Source organism: Suncus etruscus, chromosome 5, assembly GCF_024139225.1.
Source record: "Suncus etruscus isolate mSunEtr1 chromosome 5, mSunEtr1.pri.cur, whole genome shotgun sequence".
In the NCBI taxonomy this organism is placed as follows: domain Eukaryota; kingdom Metazoa; phylum Chordata; class Mammalia; order Eulipotyphla; family Soricidae; genus Suncus; species Suncus etruscus.
Window position 1 is genome coordinate 95656041 of NC_064852.1, and position 18664 is coordinate 95674704.

At 38.6% G+C, this 18664-nt stretch overlaps 1 protein-coding gene across 1 annotated transcript in view; it reads left to right on the forward strand.

Moving 5' to 3' along the window:
* TLK1 (tousled like kinase 1) overlaps positions 1–14987 on the forward strand; it is a 164296-nt gene extending 149309 nt beyond the window's left edge. Inside the window, 5 exon segments of the mRNA XM_049773535.1 lie at positions 142–311; positions 2686–2821; positions 6400–6511; positions 7508–7615; positions 12778–14987. Of these exon segments, the coding sequence (XP_049629492.1) occupies positions 142–311; positions 2686–2821; positions 6400–6511; positions 7508–7615; positions 12778–12954 (703 nt within the window). The 3' untranslated portion in view covers positions 12955–14987.
* The last annotated feature ends 3677 nt before the right edge of the window (positions 14988–18664 follow it).

Here is an 18664-nt window from a genome sequence, read left to right on the forward strand (position 1 = left end):
TAAGTGATTATAAGGACGGTATCAATATATTTTTGCTTTCATTTTCTCTGTTTCATGATAAGACAAGTACTCTTCATTTCATTTATCTGTTGTTTCTGAATGTTGATAATAGTTCACATATTTTTCTCTTCTCCTTTGTAGGTTTTGTACAGTGTTAGAATACTGTGAAGGAAATGACTTGGATTTCTATCTGAAGCAACATAAATTAATGTCAGAGAAAGAAGCTAGGTCTATTGTAATGCAGATTGTAAATGCACTAAGATATCTCAATGAAATCAAGCCCCCTATTATACATTATGATCTTAAGCCAGGTAGGTAATCAATGAAATGTGTCTAATAATTTTTTATTGTTGTGAGGGCCACCTGGCGTTGATTGGAGTATGGCGTTACTTCATTGGTGGGGGGATGGGCATGCCTGTATTTTACCACATGAGCTTCATCTAACCTGTTTGATAATTTTTTTCTTTACCTTCGTTACTGTTAAGATGACTAGAAGGGGGCCGGAGAGATAGCACAGCAATAGGGCGTTTGCCTTGCAAGTGCCAACCCAGGACCAAAGGTGGTTCGAATCCCGGCATCCCACATGGTCCCCGTGCCTGCAGGAGCGATTTCTGGGCAGATAGCCAGGAGTAACCCCTGTGGCCCAAAAACAAACAAGCAAAAAACAAAAAAAAACAAACAAAAGATGACTAGAAGGGTCGCACATACACTGTTGCAGTACCGGGTCTGAGAGTGCAGGGTCTCTCGGACTGTGTATGTTGAAACTTTTATCCATTTGAGCCTTACCCTCTCCTCAGGAAAATAGATTAAACTCTAAATATAGTTTGTCATACTAAATTAAGTCACAATAAATTAAATCATATTATCTGAAAATTATCTTTTCTGAGAGGAGCAAGGCCTAAGGGCCTGGGAGCAACTTCTAGCAATTCTTAGCCAACCTATAGAACTACATTCAGTGAATGGTGTAAATGAATTCACATTCAGTGAATGGTAGTCAGGGAGACATCTGATCCCAGAATTCAAACCTAGGTCCCACACACCAAACATGCACTCTCTATGCTATCCCCCTGTTTTCTGAAAATGTGATTTTTTTAGTTTAGGAGTTTTTTTATTTTGGGGCCACACTAGGAGGTGTTTAGGGATTACTCCTGAGCACTCAGAAATCACTCTTGGTGGGTTTGGGAAACATAGGATGCTGAGGACTAAACCCCAGATAGCCTCTCCAGTCCCTTAATTTAGTTTATAAAAGTCAGTGAAGTGGGGCCAGAGTGATAGCACAGAGGTAGGGCATTTGCCTTGCACACTTCTGACCAAGATGGACCTAGATTTCAATCCTGGCATCCCATATGGTCCCCAAAGCCTGCCAGGGGCGATTTCTGAGCACCATGTATAGCCCAAAAATAAAAAAAAAAAACAGTCAGTGAAGTGCCAGGGCTAAAGCCTGAGCTCAGTCCCCAGCATCATATAATCCTCAAAATATTGAACCAGAAGTAGCCCCTGAGTTCAGTTGAATATGGCCCCAAAACCAAAAATAAGCAAAGAAAGATGAAGTCCATGGAATACTAGAATTAGTTTTTATTATATACTTCCCAAAAGCCATCTTGATACATTGCATTATACTGCATTTCATTACAAATTTTGATCTAAATTGGGGGAAAATGAAATGCAACCATTATGTGGAGCTTTTCTTTTTGATTTTGGTTCGGTTTTTGGGTCACACCTGGCAGCACTTGGGTTATTCCTGGCTCTATGCTCAGAAATCGCTCCTGGCAGGCTCGGGGGACCATATGGGATGCCAGGATTCAAACCACCATCCTTCTGCATGCAAGGCAAATGCTCTACCTCCATGCTATCATGCTATCTCTCCGGCCCTGGAGCTATTTTTTTTTTTTGGTTTTTGGTTTTTGGGTGATGCTCAAGGGTTACTCCTGGCTATGCGCTCAGAAGTCACTCCTGGGGGACCATATGAAACGCCAGGGGATCGAACCACGGGCAGTCCTAGCTAGCGCTGGCAAAGCAGACACCTTACCTCTAGTGCCACCACGCTGGCCCCTGGAGCTATTTTTTTATATTTTTTTTTTATTATGACCAACATGAATTACAAATCTTTCACAGTGATATTTAAGGTACATAGTGACATTGAATCAGAGATATTCCCACCACCAGTGTTGTCCTCCCTCCACCCCTGTTCCCAGCATCCCCCTCCTTTGGATCTTGGACTACTAGTATAACTGGTCCCCTCTGTGTATAACTTGTTGAAGATTGGGTATCGATTCTGTTGTTTTTTTTTTTTTTTTTTTTCTTTTTTTCTTTTTGGTTTTTGGGCCACACCCGGTGACGCTCAGGGGTTACTCCTGGCTATGCGCTCAGAAGTCGCTCCTGGCTTGGGGGACCATATGGGACGCCGGGGGATCGAACCGCGGTCCGTCCGAGGCTAGCGCAGGCAAGGCAGGCACCTTACCTTTAGCGCCACCGCCCGGCCCATCGATTCTGTTGTTGTTGGCTTTGGGTTTGGTGTTTAGTCTGATTATTTTTTTATTTCTTATGTGGAGCTTTTTATTTATTCTTTTGTGCCTGTATTACTTAAAAGTAGGGTACAACAACTGAAATAGGTAATTTTTCAACCCTGTATGAAAATGTTTTTTCCATTTATGTATACTAAAAGAACCTTATCTTCTGTTTTAGGAAATATCCTTCTGGTAGATGGAACAGCATGTGGAGAAATCAAAATCACTGATTTTGGTCTGTCAAAGATTATGGACGATGATAGCTATGGCGTGGATGGGATGGATCTAACTTCCCAAGGAGCAGGCACTTACTGGCAAGTATATTGTTAAAGATACAGAAATTGTCTAGTGCCACCTTTTGAAGGAGTTTAATTGTCATATCCTTTGACATTACTGATGGAAAATCAAGAGGTAGTCTGCTATTATCAGTCCTCTTATATCATCTGAGCTATAAACACCAGCACTGGAGGGAGAGGGGAAGAAGTTTGGCATTGCTAAGTAACTTTCCGTTCTTGATTGCCAGAAACCCTTAACTTGGAGAATTTGTGGGTTTTCTTCTAGTTTTAGTATATTTATCATGACTATAAATATATGAATAAAACATCTTCATAAACATATAAGCAAAAACCACAAATTGTAAACCCTTCAGTTGTGGTTTTATGGCTAAATTTTTTGTGGCTTTTGTGGATTGAACATAAGTAGGAGAGAGATGGTTTTATGTTTTCATATTTCATCTAGATGCTGACAGAAACTTTCATTGTATATTTTCAAATTCATTAAATTTATTGAAGTAGAGAACGTAGATGTTTATAAAATTCTAAAATAAACATTGTTATTAGTTTAGCAAATGAGTGAAATTTTAATTGAAGGGAAATGGCTGTACTTTATTGTAACTATTTATTGTAACTGTTGTGTTTGTAGTTTCGAGAACAGCCTTATTCAATTAGAACACATAATATTCAATTCCAGAACGTTCTACAGATCTGTATGGACTTGACTTTCCATTAACAGATTTAAATATTTTTAGAAAATTTAAGACACAGACTATTCCAATTTTAGAACACTAGTTTCCTTTATTTTGTGACATTCCTCTTTTTTCTTCCTCCCTCAATAAAACTGTTTATTTTAGATACACAGCCATAAAAGCAATAAAGAACACATGACTATAGCTAAAGTTTTTGGCTTTTTCTAGAAATAGAAAAATATATTTCGGGCCCAGAGAGATAGCACAGCGGCGTTTGCCTTGCAAGCAGCCGATTCAGGACCAAAGGTGGTTGGTTCGAATCTCCGTGTCCCATATGGTCCCCCGTGCCTGCCAGGAGCTATTTCTGAGCAGCCAGCCAGGAGTATCTCCTGAGCACCGCCAGGTATGGCCCAAAAACCAAAAAAAAAGAAAGAAAAGAAAAATGCATTTCTTTAAATTTTAAAAATCCAAGATAGTACCAAACTAGTAAAAACAAATCCTAAAATTCAATTTTCAATATCCTAAGAAATAATAAGAATTCTTAAAATCCTCATAAAGTTAACACAAAAAAGACATCTTGATAGAACTTTGGACTGTATATAAGCTTAGAAACCATATTCTAAATAATAGGCCATCAGTCCCTTTCAAATGTACCATGTTGTTTCCCTCCCTGGCTTCATGGCTCTAAGATTCATGGCTCTCCATGAAGGACCCTCCTCCCTCCTTATCCTAAATAAATAGAAGGCAGAAGCTTGTGTTTCAGGGTCAGGGCACGAAGGGCATATAGTGAAAATCACACATATTAAACTAATGTCTTTTACATTTTTTTTAAGGTTAGTTTCTACTGATACTAAATTTTCTAGCTATGACTTAGTAACCTCAGTTGTCTTTTTTAATGCTTTTCTGAGAACAATGCTCTGTCTTAGAAGTTTAAGCTATATCTGTAACCAGTTTTCTGTGTTAGTAGGCCTCAGATACAACCAGGTACTAAATTGTGGTGTCATCCTCTCACCCCCGTGGGTGTTTTATACCTGTTGCTACTATTTTCTTTGCTCAGAGTCCAATCTTGTTTGAGTTCATCATACACACAAATTATGCATAGAAGCCAGACAGATAAGTACAGTAAGGAAGGATTTTTGCCTTATATGTGGCAGACCCTGGATCAGCACCACATGTGGTCCTCTGAGTACCTCCTGGTGTGACCTCTTAACACAGCTGGCTGTCCCAACATGAACAAAAGTAGACATAAACATAAACTTCATGTTTTAAGAATCTAATTTATTACTTGATATGGGGGTTAGAAAAGTATTAGTACCAAATATTATTCATCTTTAATTGGTTCTACTTTAAGATCTCTCATATTTGGGGGGAGGACACAATCAGCGATGCTCAAGACTTACTCCTGGCTCTCACTCAGGAATCACTCCTGTTGGTGCTTAAGAAACTATATAGGATGCTAGGGATCAAACGCAGGTCTACTGCATATAAGGTAAATGCCCTACCCAGGGTATTATCACTCTAGCCCCTATTTCATATAAGATATCTGTCTTTGGCTAATATTGAAGTCTTTCAGTTTGAATATTGAATATAGTTTTGTTAAGTCAATTTCAACTTAGCTGTACTCCTTTACAGAATTTTCGATCTAAGTGAGATGTTTTATTTATCTGAAGGTGCGAGATAACTTGCATTCCTGATGGGTGTTTTTATCTATAGTCTGAAATAACAAAGTTTTCTCTTCATGCTTCATGTTTGTGGTGGTAAAGGTGTTTTTGTGGGGCTAGGGAGGGGTATGGATGGACATCTGGCAATGCTCAGAGCTTACTCCTGACTCCGCACTCAGGAATCATTCCTAGAAGTACTCAGGGACTATATAGGATGCCAGTATTGAACCCAGATTGGCTGCATGCAAGGCAAGCATCTTACCCACTGCCCCAAATATCTCTCCTGCCCTAATCATAGCATTTTTCAATATGCAGTGTATTTCATACATTGCTTGTGTTCAAAACTGCACAACAAATAAGAACTCTTAACTTCTCTATATGTGATTTTAGTTTGATGTTATAATGGCCAGTGGTATAGTCTCCCAAGCACTGCTAGTAGTGAACCCTGAGCACTACTGGTGTGACCATATATGTGCATATATGTGTGTATATATATGTATACATACAGTGTGTTACAAATAAGAAATATAGATTCTTAGCAATGAGTACTGTTCAAATTGTTTAAACAAAAAAATACGTGATAAGAGCTAAAAGATAGTCCAGGGCTTAAGGTGGTTGCTGCCAATTCCCATTTGAATCTCAGCATTGTGTATGGTTCCCAAGCACTGCCAGCAGTAAGCTCTTAACACAGGCAAATGTGGTACAACCCAATCTCCACACCCACACCCAAAAAGAACGACAGAAGATGTAATCTAGGAAAGAGAATTGCCGATAATTTGAACTGATAGAGTACCAGATAGGACTCTTGATTTCTAATAATTTCTTATTTCTGTAGATCACATCCATATGTTGTATACATTATCACAAAGTATATGTTTTGTTCCAAATTGTTATGCTTTGACTCTAGAATCAGGTGGCACAAGAAATATACTGCAAACATACTGCAAACATTTGGTGATTTTTGCTGATGAAAGTCCTAAGATTTGAACATGGTTAAAATTAGAATTCTGAGGGGCTGGAGCAATAGTACAGCGAGTAGGGTGCTTGCCTTGCATTTGGCTGACGAGTGTTTAATCCCAGGCATCCCACATTGTCCCCCAACTTGCCAGATTAATTCCTGAGCTCAGAGCCAGAAGTAACCCCTGAACACTACCAGATGTGACACATAAACAAAAAATAAATGAGTTCTAAGATTCTACGCTTAAATTTGAGGCTACAATTAATAGTTGTTATTACTTTTCCCTTTATTTCTCTCCCAAAACAACAGGTATTTACCTCCTGAGTGTTTTGTAGTTGGAAAAGAGCCACCCAAGATTTCCAATAAGGTTGATGTCTGGTCAGTTGGAGTCATCTTCTTTCAGTGTCTCTATGGTAGAAAGGTAAGTTCAAGTATAGAAAACGCCGACTTAATAAATTAATTTGAATTTACCATTAATTTCAAAACATTATTAGCAAGTGAACCCTGCTTTCTGTCGTTTTATTTTGGTTTGAGGGGTGGTTATTGTTTGTTTTGATAATATACCCAGTGATAATAAGGGGCTCTGCACTCAGGAATCACTCCTGGTGATGCTTGAGGGACTATATGGAATGCTGGGGATTGAAGATGGGCCATCCACATTCTAGGCAAATATCCTGCCTACTCTTCTAACACTCTTGTCCCTTTGCCTTTTTTGTTTTTGTGTTCTAATTTTTTGTTTAGGGACCATTCCCACTACTACTCTCATTTCTGTGCTTTGGATCCATGCAGTGTCAGAGATCTAACCGATCTCCTACATACAAAGATTTGTGTATAAATTCATTGCTTCTTTTCTTTTAAGGAAGCTACTATCATTTAATAATGCTAATAGTTTTCTACCATTAGAAATACCAGAAAACTTTATTATTCTTCAGTCTCTGTAGTTCCTCACATCTCTTCCCTCACCTCCCATGTTACTATAGTTTTTTTCCAACTCTCCTACCTCAGGGAGATGCCATCAAATTTAGTCTTAGTTTTTCCCAACTTCTATATTGTCATCAAAACTATGATTTTCTACTGCATGTTGATCATGTTTCTGCGGTGTTGAGTATTGGGTAAGTGGGTTTTCTCAGCTTGCTTTCAGTTTATAACCTGATTTCTATGATTAAAGTAGCCCAAATAACAGAGGTCCGGATTTTTGGAGGTGAGGTGACTTCCCAGAGGAGTCATGCCATTTAGGTCATCAGTGCCTGATATTGAACCTAGGGTCTCTTACAAGCCATGCATGCAACACTTTGTGCTGTCTCCCTTTGAATAAAACCTATATATTTTTTAAGAACATAAGTCATTTCATCTTAGAAATTCACTGATGGGATCTGATTTTATGAGCTAATTTTATTGCCATTTTCATTATTTTTAGCCATTTGGTCACAATCAATCTCAACAAGACATTCTTCAAGAAAATACAATATTAAAAGCCACGGAAGTTCAGTTCCCTGTAAAACCAGTTGTAAGCAGTGAAGCAAAGGTATTAAATTTATGTAAATAAATTTATGAGATGTTCATGCCATGAATATGTGTAAAGAAAAGTACATATTAACAAGAGAATTAAAGGGGATTACTGGGACTGGAGCCATGGCACAAGCGGTAAGGCCTTGCAAATACACTAGCCTATAACGGACCATGGTTTGATCCCCAAGTGTCCTATATGGTCCCCCAAGCCAGGAGTATTTTCTGAATGCATAGCCAGGAGTAACCCCTGAGCGTCACTGAGTGTGGCCAGGGGAATATGGGGGGGGGGGGATTACTCTGGCCGGAATCGATAGTGCAGCCGTAAGGTGTTTGCCTTGCACGTGGCTGACCCAGGATGGATTTGGGTTCGATCCCTGGCATCCCATATTGTCTCCCAAGCCAGGAGTGATTTCTGAGCACAGAGCCAGGAGTAATCCCTAAGCATCACCGGGTGTGGCCCAAGAACCAAAAGTGTGTGTGGGGGGGGTAATTACTGCAGAAATGATCTGCCCAGTGGGAAGGAGGCTAAGGGTTTTCTTTGATACAGTAGTTCTTGGGTCTTTGGTTGTTATCACCTCATCTTTTGAGAACCAAAAGTGGGGAGGGGGGGTTTGATATAATTACTGCAGAAATGATCTGCCCAGTGGGAAGGAGGCTAAGGGTTTGCTCTGATAACAGTAGTTCTTGGGTCTTTGGCTATGATCACCTCAACTTTTGAGGACCCAAATTTGGTCTCTGGATCTTTATACCCGTAGCAGCGGTTGGGCATTTGCCTTGCAAACAGCTGACCTGGGACAGACCAAGTTTCTATCCCCTGGTATCCCATATGGTTCCCCAAGCCAGGAGCGATTTCTGAGTACAGAGCCAGGAGTAACCCCAAGCGTCACCAGGTGTGACCCAAAAAGCAACAAAAATTTAAAAAAAAAAAAATCAGGGAAAAACCACAAGTTCTGGGCATACCATTTCTCTATAAACTTGTTAATACTGAAGGATGGGTGCCAGAGAATTAATACAGTGGGTAGGATAAATTTCATTGCATGCAGCCTGCCTGACTTCAGTTTGATCCCCAGCACCACATTTGGTCCTCAGAACTCTGCCTGGAGTGTTCCCTGAGCACAGCCAGGTATAGCAAACAAGAAAGGAAAAAAATGTCATTTGCTTAATTATATAAGAAACAACAGTAATAACTACCATGTATTAGTGTATTTGGTGCTTTCTATATGCCAAGGATTATGATACAGTGACGTATATAATGTATTTATTGTTATTTTCCTTTTACAAAGTACGAAAAAAATTCATGAATCTTTAGCAAGAGTACCTTATTCAGAATCTTACAAGCTCAAAAATTGCAGAACTTTGGCCCAAAATATCCAGTTTGTTTTAGCCTGTCAAGCCACAGACAAAAGACAAAATAGTTGGATCCTATGGCCCAAAAATGCAGTTTTGGGGGGAAAGGGGGTGTTATAAATGTGCCATTGAGTCATCTGCAATTCCCAAATTAATTTGGGCTGCAATAAAATCTAAAACCATAACCTCATGATGCTCTGTACTAGTTCTTGATAAAACTGCATTTTTTTGTTAATTTAACTTACATATAGTAGGGTGTGAGTTGATACTTTTTGTTTTTGGGTTTGGGGGCCATGCCTAGTGGTACTCAGGGGTTACTCCTGACTCTGCACTCTGAAATCACACCTCGCAGGCTCAGGTGACTTTATGGAATGCTCAGGATCAAACCCAGGTCTGCTGTGTACAAGACAAATGCTCTACGAACTTTGCTATCACTCACCATGAGTTGATAGCTAATTAACAAAGCTTTCAGTAAATCATCACACTGAGCTTTTTTACATTTGCGTTTCATTCCTGCTTTGTTAGACTATCATGAAACTTGTTGAGATGTCCATTCTCATTTGACTAATCTGCCCTACTAAATATAAACCTTAAGTAGACAATATAGTTTCTATAATTCTTAGAGCACATAAAAGTACATTCTTAACCTGGATTAAGGTTATTGTGTTCTGAATAATGCGTTTACATATAGTTCATCTCAGTTTCATCCATTTCTTTGTTGCTTGTTTTCAAGGTTTTTTTTAACAACTTTTAAAACTTTAGCAACTAAAATTACCTGATGTTCTGAAGACATTACTCTGTATAAGATAAACATGGTTCGGGCCCGGAGAGATAGCACAGCAGCATTTGCCTTGCAAGTATCCGATCTAGGACCAAAGGTAGTTGGTTCGAATCCTGGTGTCCCATATGGTCCCCCGTGCCTGCCAGGAGCTATTTCTGAGCATACAGCCAGGAGTAACCCCTGAGCACCGCTGGGTGTGACCCAAAAACAAACAAAAAATAAAGATAGACATGGTTCATTTATTTTTGTTTGGGGACCACACCCAACAGTGCTCTGGGCTTACTCCTGGCTCTTCATTCAGGGGTTATTTTTGGTGGGAACCAGGGGATCTTACAGGGTGCCAGGGATCAAACCATGTCAACTGTGTAAAGCAAGTGCTTTACCTGCTATACTATTGCTGCCCAACCTGGCTCCTTTTAAAAGATCTTGGCAATTTTGTCTTCCATGTCTGTTGGTAGCATCAAAATGAGCAATAACTAATGTACTTAATGCAAGATCCTTTGTATGCCAAAGAGAAATCCCATTATTTATTCCTGGTTCTAGATACTTTAAAGGTGCCACAGTCACATTTTTGAAACCTGGGGAAATTGTTAAAATTAATTTTTCTTTTAACCTCCTTTCGCTACAAAACTCAGTCTTTGGCAAATATTTCTTCTAAACTAAGGGCTGCTTAAGTATATTCATTATTTGCTTACTTAATGCTGTTATTCATAGCTTATTGTCCTGTGAAGCTGTTTTTCAACATGTTAGCTGCTCTTGATTTTTTTTCTCTTCTTTTGGATCATAATGTACAAGACCTAAAGGATGAAAAAGATTGGATATTAGTAAGCTAATTGTTGTATAATACAAATAACTAGATTTGTGTTTGGAGAAAATATTGTTTTTAGCAAGAAAAATAGGAAGTAATTCTAATTTTATCAACTTTAATTTATGCTGTGTATCTTAGTTGTTTTGTGTGAACAGTTTCAGTGATGAATTTATGTGGAACTTGGGAATTTCAGGACAGACAAAAAAGTTTATCTTGTAATGGGTGGATTAAATATAAGAATGTGGGGTGTAAAAACCAGCAAAGGAGAACATGACTTATTATTTTATTTACATAAAGTTCAAAATAAGCAAAATTCAACTGTAGTATTAAAAGTCAAATAAAAGGTAACTTAGACCCAGAGCCAGTGCATGGGAAGGAACGTAAGGTTCTGCTGGTCAGGTTCATTGTTGTGATCTGGTTGCAGTTTGTTGCATAGATAATGCTAATTTTATGTTTATACTTTTGTATACCTTTTTAAATTGAGTTTGACCATATAAACTAGTTTAAGAAGGGGTGGGATAGCATTGGTATTCCATTTGTTTTTTCAAAGGCAATCTTACATTTTATGCTAATTGTCATGTCATTGTTCCTTTCATCTGAGATAGTTTTTATTGTTTAGTAAGAAAAAAACCATTTAAATACAATATCATTCTCTCTTAGCAATCTTAGAAAAAGAAAGGTGGCTGGGGCCGGGCGGTGGCGCTGGAGGTAAGGTGCCTGCCTTACCTGCACTAGCCTAGGAGACGGACCGCGGTTCGATCCCCCGGCGTCCCATATGGTCCCCCAAGCCAGGAGCGACTTCTGAGCGCATAGCCAGGAGTAACCCCTGAGCGTTACCGGGTGTGGCCCAAAAACCAAAAAAAAAAAAAAGAAAAAGAAAAAGAAAGGTGGGGGGAGTGATAGCATAGCAATGTTTAAGAAAAAAATCTTGCAAATTGTGTAAGCAAAAATGCAATAATTGTAGCAATCTAGGCTACAGAATAAATTCTAAAAGTTCTGAGCTTAAATTTGAAATGAGGGGCCAGAGGTACAGCAGGTAAGGTGCTTGCATTGTATACCACCAACCTGGGATATTTAGGATATTGGTGGTGGGAATGTTGCACTGGTGATGGGGTATCCTCTTATATGACTGAAACCCAACCACAATCATGTTTGTAACCAAGGTGTTTAAAAAAAAAAATGTTGAAAAAAAATTTAATAGTTATATTAAATAGCTAATCATTGATTTTTTTTAATTTGAGATTTTTATTTCATAATCATACTTGTCTTCATTAATTTTTCATAAAAAGTATTAACTAGATCAAGTATTTTTGATTTAGTTAAAAAATCCAATATTTTATTTTAAAGATTAATCTTTTTTTATTTTCTTAAGAAAACTTCTATTTAAAATCTTGAAATAGGGGCCGGGAAGGTGGCGCTAGAAGTAAGGTGTCTGCCTTGCAAGCGCTACCGTAGGATGGACCGAGGTTCGATCCCCTGGCGTCCCATATGGTCCCCCCAAGCCAGGGGCGATTTCTGAGTGCATAGCCAGGAGTAACCCCTGAGCGTCAAATGGGTGTGGCCCAAAAACCAAAAAAAAAAAAAAATCTTGAAATAGATAATTTCATGTTGGTCATGTGCTTACAAAATGTTTTCTGTATAAAAATTAGGCTAAATGAAAAAATGTTTATAAATATCTGCCCTACAAGTTTTAAATAGATTGTATTAAAATCCACACAAGTCAAAATCAGCACTATATTCTGATGGGACAAAATAAATCTTACTGATTCACCAAAAAAAAAAAAAAAATCCTAGGTCTCCCATTTGATCCCTTGAGTCCACCAGGTGTGAGAGTGTAAAGCCAATCACCACCCTAATCACCACTAGGTGTGGCCCAAAAACCAAACAAAAAAAGATTTGGAATGAGAATTTTATTGCTACAAGGAAAAAATATTAGGTTGCATTCTTTTGGAGCATGGGTCCTCAAACTTTTTAAACAGGGGGCCAGTTCACTGTCCCTCAGACCATGGGAGGGTCTGACTGTAGTAAAAACAAAACTTATGAACGAATTCTTATGCACACTGCATATATCTTATTTTGCAATGAAGAAACAAAACAGATACAAATACAATATGTGGCCCGCGGGCCATAGTTTGAGGACCACTGTGAGGTTCAAGTCTTCCTTGAATTTGTTCATCTGTTCCTATGATTCACTTGATTATTTAAAAGTGAAAGATAATCCTGGTCACTGACTTCTCTTTAGGCCTTTATAAGACGCTGTTTGGCATACCGCAAAGAAGATCGATTTGATGTACACCAACTGGCAAGTGACCCATACCTTCTCCCGCACATGAGAAGATCCAATTCTTCAGGAAACTTACATATGGTCGGGATAACAGCCTCTCCTACACCTCCTTCTTCAAGCATAATTACTTACTGACTCTTCAAATTGGCATGATACCTTTGAATTGCTTCCAGATGTATACTTGAGTTTGAGAACATTTTGAGTGGATTTTGTTTGTCGTTGTTGTTGTTCTTTTCATTTTTACAGAGGAATTGGCTGAGAACTGAAGTTCTTCGTAGCATCATTGGTTATGATGAAATGGATCATGGACAATTAATAAATATACTTTTGACTATACCTTTGAGCAGTGACTGCCTGTTGTACAAAAACAGGAATACCATGTTAAGAAAGAAAAATAATTTTGAGAAAACACTGTAAATAACATTTATAATACATTTGGTTGATGTTGAAGTTCTAATATGAAGGAAGGGTAGTTTTTCATTATTTAAAAACATGAAAAAAAAGACATTTCTAACATAAGAACTATAGTGCCTGGATACATTCTTCAGCATTCAGCAGTTCATCTGCTGAAACCAAAGTAAGAATAACTGAATGACAGTGAAAGTTGTATTATATAGAAATAGAATGTGAGAGTTAGAATCTTTGGACAAAGTTAGACTTTGTCATTTGCCAGTTCTGGCATTTACCAAGTTGTACCTCAGAACCACATGTCCGTTTTCTTCACTGGTTGTGTAATGAAAGAACTCTTCCTAGAGACTTTACACCTATGATAAAATGAGCTGCTTGTTTTAATTTAAGTCAGTTGAATTCACTAAACTGTAACATCTTCAGTGTTTTCAACAGATACTTTTCTTTTATCACCAGGCCTTGTTCATTATAACAAATGACAATGTGTAACCAAATGCAGACCAGTTCTATGCAGGATAATGAAATTCCCTTCTAGCTCTATTGTAAATTGTTGTACAGATGTCATAATTTCAATTACCAAGTTTCAGCAGCTTATTCTTGTACAAATGTTTAAAAATATGGCTTTTCTAATTGGATATAGTAATTTTTTTAAGTCTTCTTGAAGGCGCTTTAATTGCTGCTAAGTAATGTTGCTTCTTTGCTAATCGAATGACCTCCTTAAAGGTGCGAGTTGACTGTACATCATAGAGAGATAGTACAAGCAGGCATATAATCATTAACAATCCAGGCATGTAAAAACGATCCATGGACATAGAGATTTCACTAAATCAGTTTGGGATCTAGGACTGTGGAGTACATATACTAGATTTATAAATCATTTATGGTTATTCTACGTTCTAGAAGATATCAAGCAAGGATGGTAATCCTATAAACAAATTTCTTATAGTTTGTATAGATTTGTTAAAATGTGAACATTTTCTAACTGCCCTGTATGGTAGAAAAATCCTTTTTCAGGATTCTATATATTTCACTCCTATGAGGATATTTCTTCACTGTCAACAGTCATCAGTCACATATAAGTCGTTCATATTGCCAAGAAAAGAAGGCTATACTGACACCACAGATTCTCTTTACTGTTGTACAGTTGAACTGAGGCTCTTAATTCTGATGTTACAAGCCATTTTGGTTGGTTGTTTTTTTTATTGTACATAGACACATTGTCTCTTTATGATGCTGCTGAAATTGTAGAGAATGTAGCCAAAATAGTAATAAAACAATGAGTAATAAACTATGACAGTTAAAATTTAAAGACTGAAAATTACATCCAAAGGAAGCTTTCAAGATTTAGGCTATTGATTGATTGGACTACTAAAAAATCTGTTGAATATACTTGAAGTATAGATATTTAAAGAATTGATAAGGTTTCAAGCTATTACACTAAACCTAATAAAGCATGAATGTGTGCTATGCACAGTGGAGGCCCAGATTCACCCCAACACCAAAACAAAAAGAAATAAAAGTAGGCTTGCTTGCCTTTACTGTCTAATCCTGGGTAAATGGCACCAGCAGGAGTGGCTTAAAGAATATATCTGCCCCTCTGCGAGGGAAATTTGATTTAAAAAAGAAAAAAATCATTGACATGGTCATGCAATGTTAGATCTTGTTGGTATAGGTAATGCCCCAAATTTTCAAGTTTTGTTCATTTTCACCTTTCTGAGTCAAAGTACTATGTGTTACATAATAAACCTGAATAAAAAGAATATGCCCAGTTTCATTAAATTGATGAGCTATTAACATGTAAGTTTAATATCAGGTTGAATAAAGTCTCGAGAATCAGAAAAGGAAACTCCCATAAAATAAATATCCCTTCCCTGACCTGTGTTTACAGTAAATTACTTAGAATCAAAGCTGTACAGATTATTTAAATTACAGATCAACTCTTCCTCTGAACATTTTTCCAAACAAATTCTGCCACGTTTCCAATAATATGCCAGTAACCCAGCAAGTTAAAAATAGCTAATTGAATAATTTATTATATTCACATGGAAATTGGTCTCTACACCAAATAATTTCAGTCATCGACAATCTATTGCCAGTATCTTTCGAAACATAAATTGATTTTTCTGGACTTCCAGATTTTGTCCTCAGAATTTAATAAAGCAATCTTAAATGAGATAATAGCAAAGGTTTTGCCTCCCTTTAAAAGTCAGCACTGATATAAGGGAAAATGGATAGGTTTTTGAAAATATTTTTAAACTATTCCTTTGATGTAAATTGTGTGTGTGACTATTCCTTTGATGCGAATTGTGTGTGTGCGTGTGTGTGTGTGTGTGTGTGTGTGGGAGAGAGAGAGAGAGAGAGAGAGAGAGAGAGAGAGAGAGAGAGAGAGAGAGAGAGAGAGAGAGAGAGAGAGAGAGAGAGAGAGAGAGAGAAGAAAATCACTCTAATAAGTTAGAAGTTGATTCACACCCTGTGACGATCCTGGCTGGGATGCCGGGGAACAAACCAGGTCTGACCTGGATTTGGCTGCATGCAAGGCAAACGCCCTACCACTCTGCTATTGCTCTGGCCCCTCAGTGCTCTTTTTTTTTTTAACTAAAAACTTGTTATAATTCTTTTCTTATTGGCTGCTTTCTCCTGCTAAAAAGGAGCTCTTCATCTTTCCATTTAGGCGGATCATAAAATATGAACAAATAATTCTATAAATACCTTATTACATTAAGCCAAATGGTAGTGTTTCAGTGAAACATTTTAAAGAGGATATTGTGTTTGTTTCACATTAATTATTATTTACTAAATGTAATGATGTTTTACCATCAGGTATTACTAGCTATTTTACTGCTAATGTACTCTGTATTCTTTTGGATTGTTACTGGTAGAATTTAATTATATTGCTGTATTGTGGAGTTTTCCCCTTGGAGGTGTGGGGGTTGGGCACAGCCAGCAGTGTTTGGGGCCTGCTCCCACTGTTTAGTTCAGAATGAAATCTGGGCTTCCAGTGTGCAAAGCATGCACTCAGCACATTGAGCTTCTTTTCTGGCCCTGATTTGTGTCTTTTAAAAGATAGCCAGCCCTGTTTTAGGCCTTGAAAATTATACCGGCAGACCTTTCTCTAAACTTACTGACATTATTTGATGACTTTCCTGAACTATAATTATAAAGACTTAATCTAATAGGAAAACTGCTCTGTCACCTAGCTTTTTTTATCAAGGTATTTTTAGCACTGATCATTAGGACTGATTCTATAGAATTAGAACTAAAAACTAGAATTACAGGACCGGAGCAATAGCACAGCAGGTAGGGTGTTTGCATTGAATGCGTCAGACCTGGGTTCAATCCCTAATATCCTATATAGTCCCCCCGAGCCTACCAGGAGTATATTTGGAATTTGGGCAGCAGTTTTATGTTTATATAATGTCAATTGATTTTAATTATCTTTTATTTCCTAAAATACTTTTCATCTCCACTATACCCCTTTTGCCACTTTCCTTTTCCTCCCTCTTTTCTCTTTTAAGGATTTTCATTTTTTAATAGGAAAGAGTGAAAAATATGTATAAACAAACCAACTTTAAAAATTTGCAGAAGAGGGGCCGGAGAGATAGCATGGAGATATAGTGTGTTTGTCTTGCATGCAGAAGGACAGTGGTTCGAATCCCAGCATCCCATATCGTCCCCAATCCTGCCCGGAGTGATTTCTGAGCATAGAGCCAGGGGTATGATCCAAAAACAAGCAAACAAAAAACTGCAAAAGAAGGGTTAGGGATAAGGCTCAAAGAACTAGATTCATGCTAAGCATGTAGGAGAACTGGTTCAATCCCTGGCACCTCATGAACAATCATCTAAAATCCCCAGCTCCACTGCGTGTGGCCAAAAATTGCATAAAAGCAACACAATTGCAGGAAAGATACCTTAATGAGCTGAACACATATTTTGTATGTGGAAGCCTAGAATGTAAGCCAGGGTGCAGAATCAGGAGTGGCCCCCGACCAGAACTGGGTATATGGCCTCATTTTAAGAAGGCCTGGAATGGGGCTAGAGCTGTGGTGCAAGTGTTAAAACCTAGGATGTAGCGCTGTTGGATCACTTGGCATCCTATATGGTCCCCAAGCCAGGAGCAATTTCTGAGTGCATAGCCAGGAGTAACCCCTTAGCGTCACCAGGTGTAGCCCAAAACCAATAAATAAAAAGGCCTGCCTCGGGCCAGAAAGTACAGCTATTAGGGTACTTGTCCTGTATATGGCCAACCCAGGTTTGATCCCCTGCACCCCTTTGGTCCCCCAGTCCACCACGAGTGATCCTGAAGCAGAGAGCCAGGAATAAGCCCTGAACAAAAGCAGGTGTAACCCACCCCTCACACTCATCCCTCCCAAATGAAGCACCAATGCAGGATTAAATAATAGTAATTCATGGACCAGAGAGAGAGCACAGTGAGAGGTCTTGCACGTGGCCCACTCAGGATGGACCTGGGTTCAATTCCTGGCATCCCATAGGGTCCCCTGAACCTGCCAGGAGCGATTTCTGAGCACAGAGCCAGAAGTAACCACTGAGCACTGCTGGTGTGGCCCAAAGATCAAACAATATTAATTCAGCACATCAGAGAAATAGTTCAAAGGGTTGAACACAACTTTGCTTAAAGGAAGCCCAGGTTCGGTCTTTAGCACCTCAGAATCCCAGATCGTTACTGGTGTGACCAAGAGAAAATATAAGAGGTTGTTCTTTTTTTTGTTTGTCCACCTGGAAATGTCATTTAAAGCTACCTACATAATATTCTTTTTAAAAGTTGATATAACATATTTAAGAACTAACATTTTGAGACCAGGAATGATATCCAAGTGATAGGTGCATGTGCCTTGTGCCTACCAATTCAATTCAATCCCTGGGACCACATAGCTCCAACAACAGGAGAGAACCGCACTTTTGGAAACCAGATTGTTTGGATGGGTTAAGATACTGACTACCACTGACTGTATTTCAGGAGCCTCATCTGAAAGATTAGCACCTTGCCTACAGAATATTTATGATGGGGTCAGAGTGATAGTAGGCCTTACATGCTGCCAACCCCGGATCCTTAGGGTTTAATCCCCAGCATCCCATATGGTCCCCCAAGCCTGCCCCGAGCGGTTTCTGAGTGTGGAGCCAAGAGTGCTGCCATGTTGGCCCAAAAACCAAAAACAATATTTGTGAGATATTTGTGACATATGTAAATCATTTAGAGCCATGATCTGTTAATTGTAAACACTAATAAGCTGTTATTACGATTAAGACTCAGGTGATTTGGGGGGCTGAAGAGATAGCTTCAGCGATACAGCAGTAGGGTGTTTACCTTGCAAACGGCCAACACTGGACAGACCTAATTCGATTCCCAGCATCCCATATGGTCCTTTAAGCCTGCCAGGAACGATTTCTGAGTGCAGAGACAGAAGTCTGAGTGCTGTCG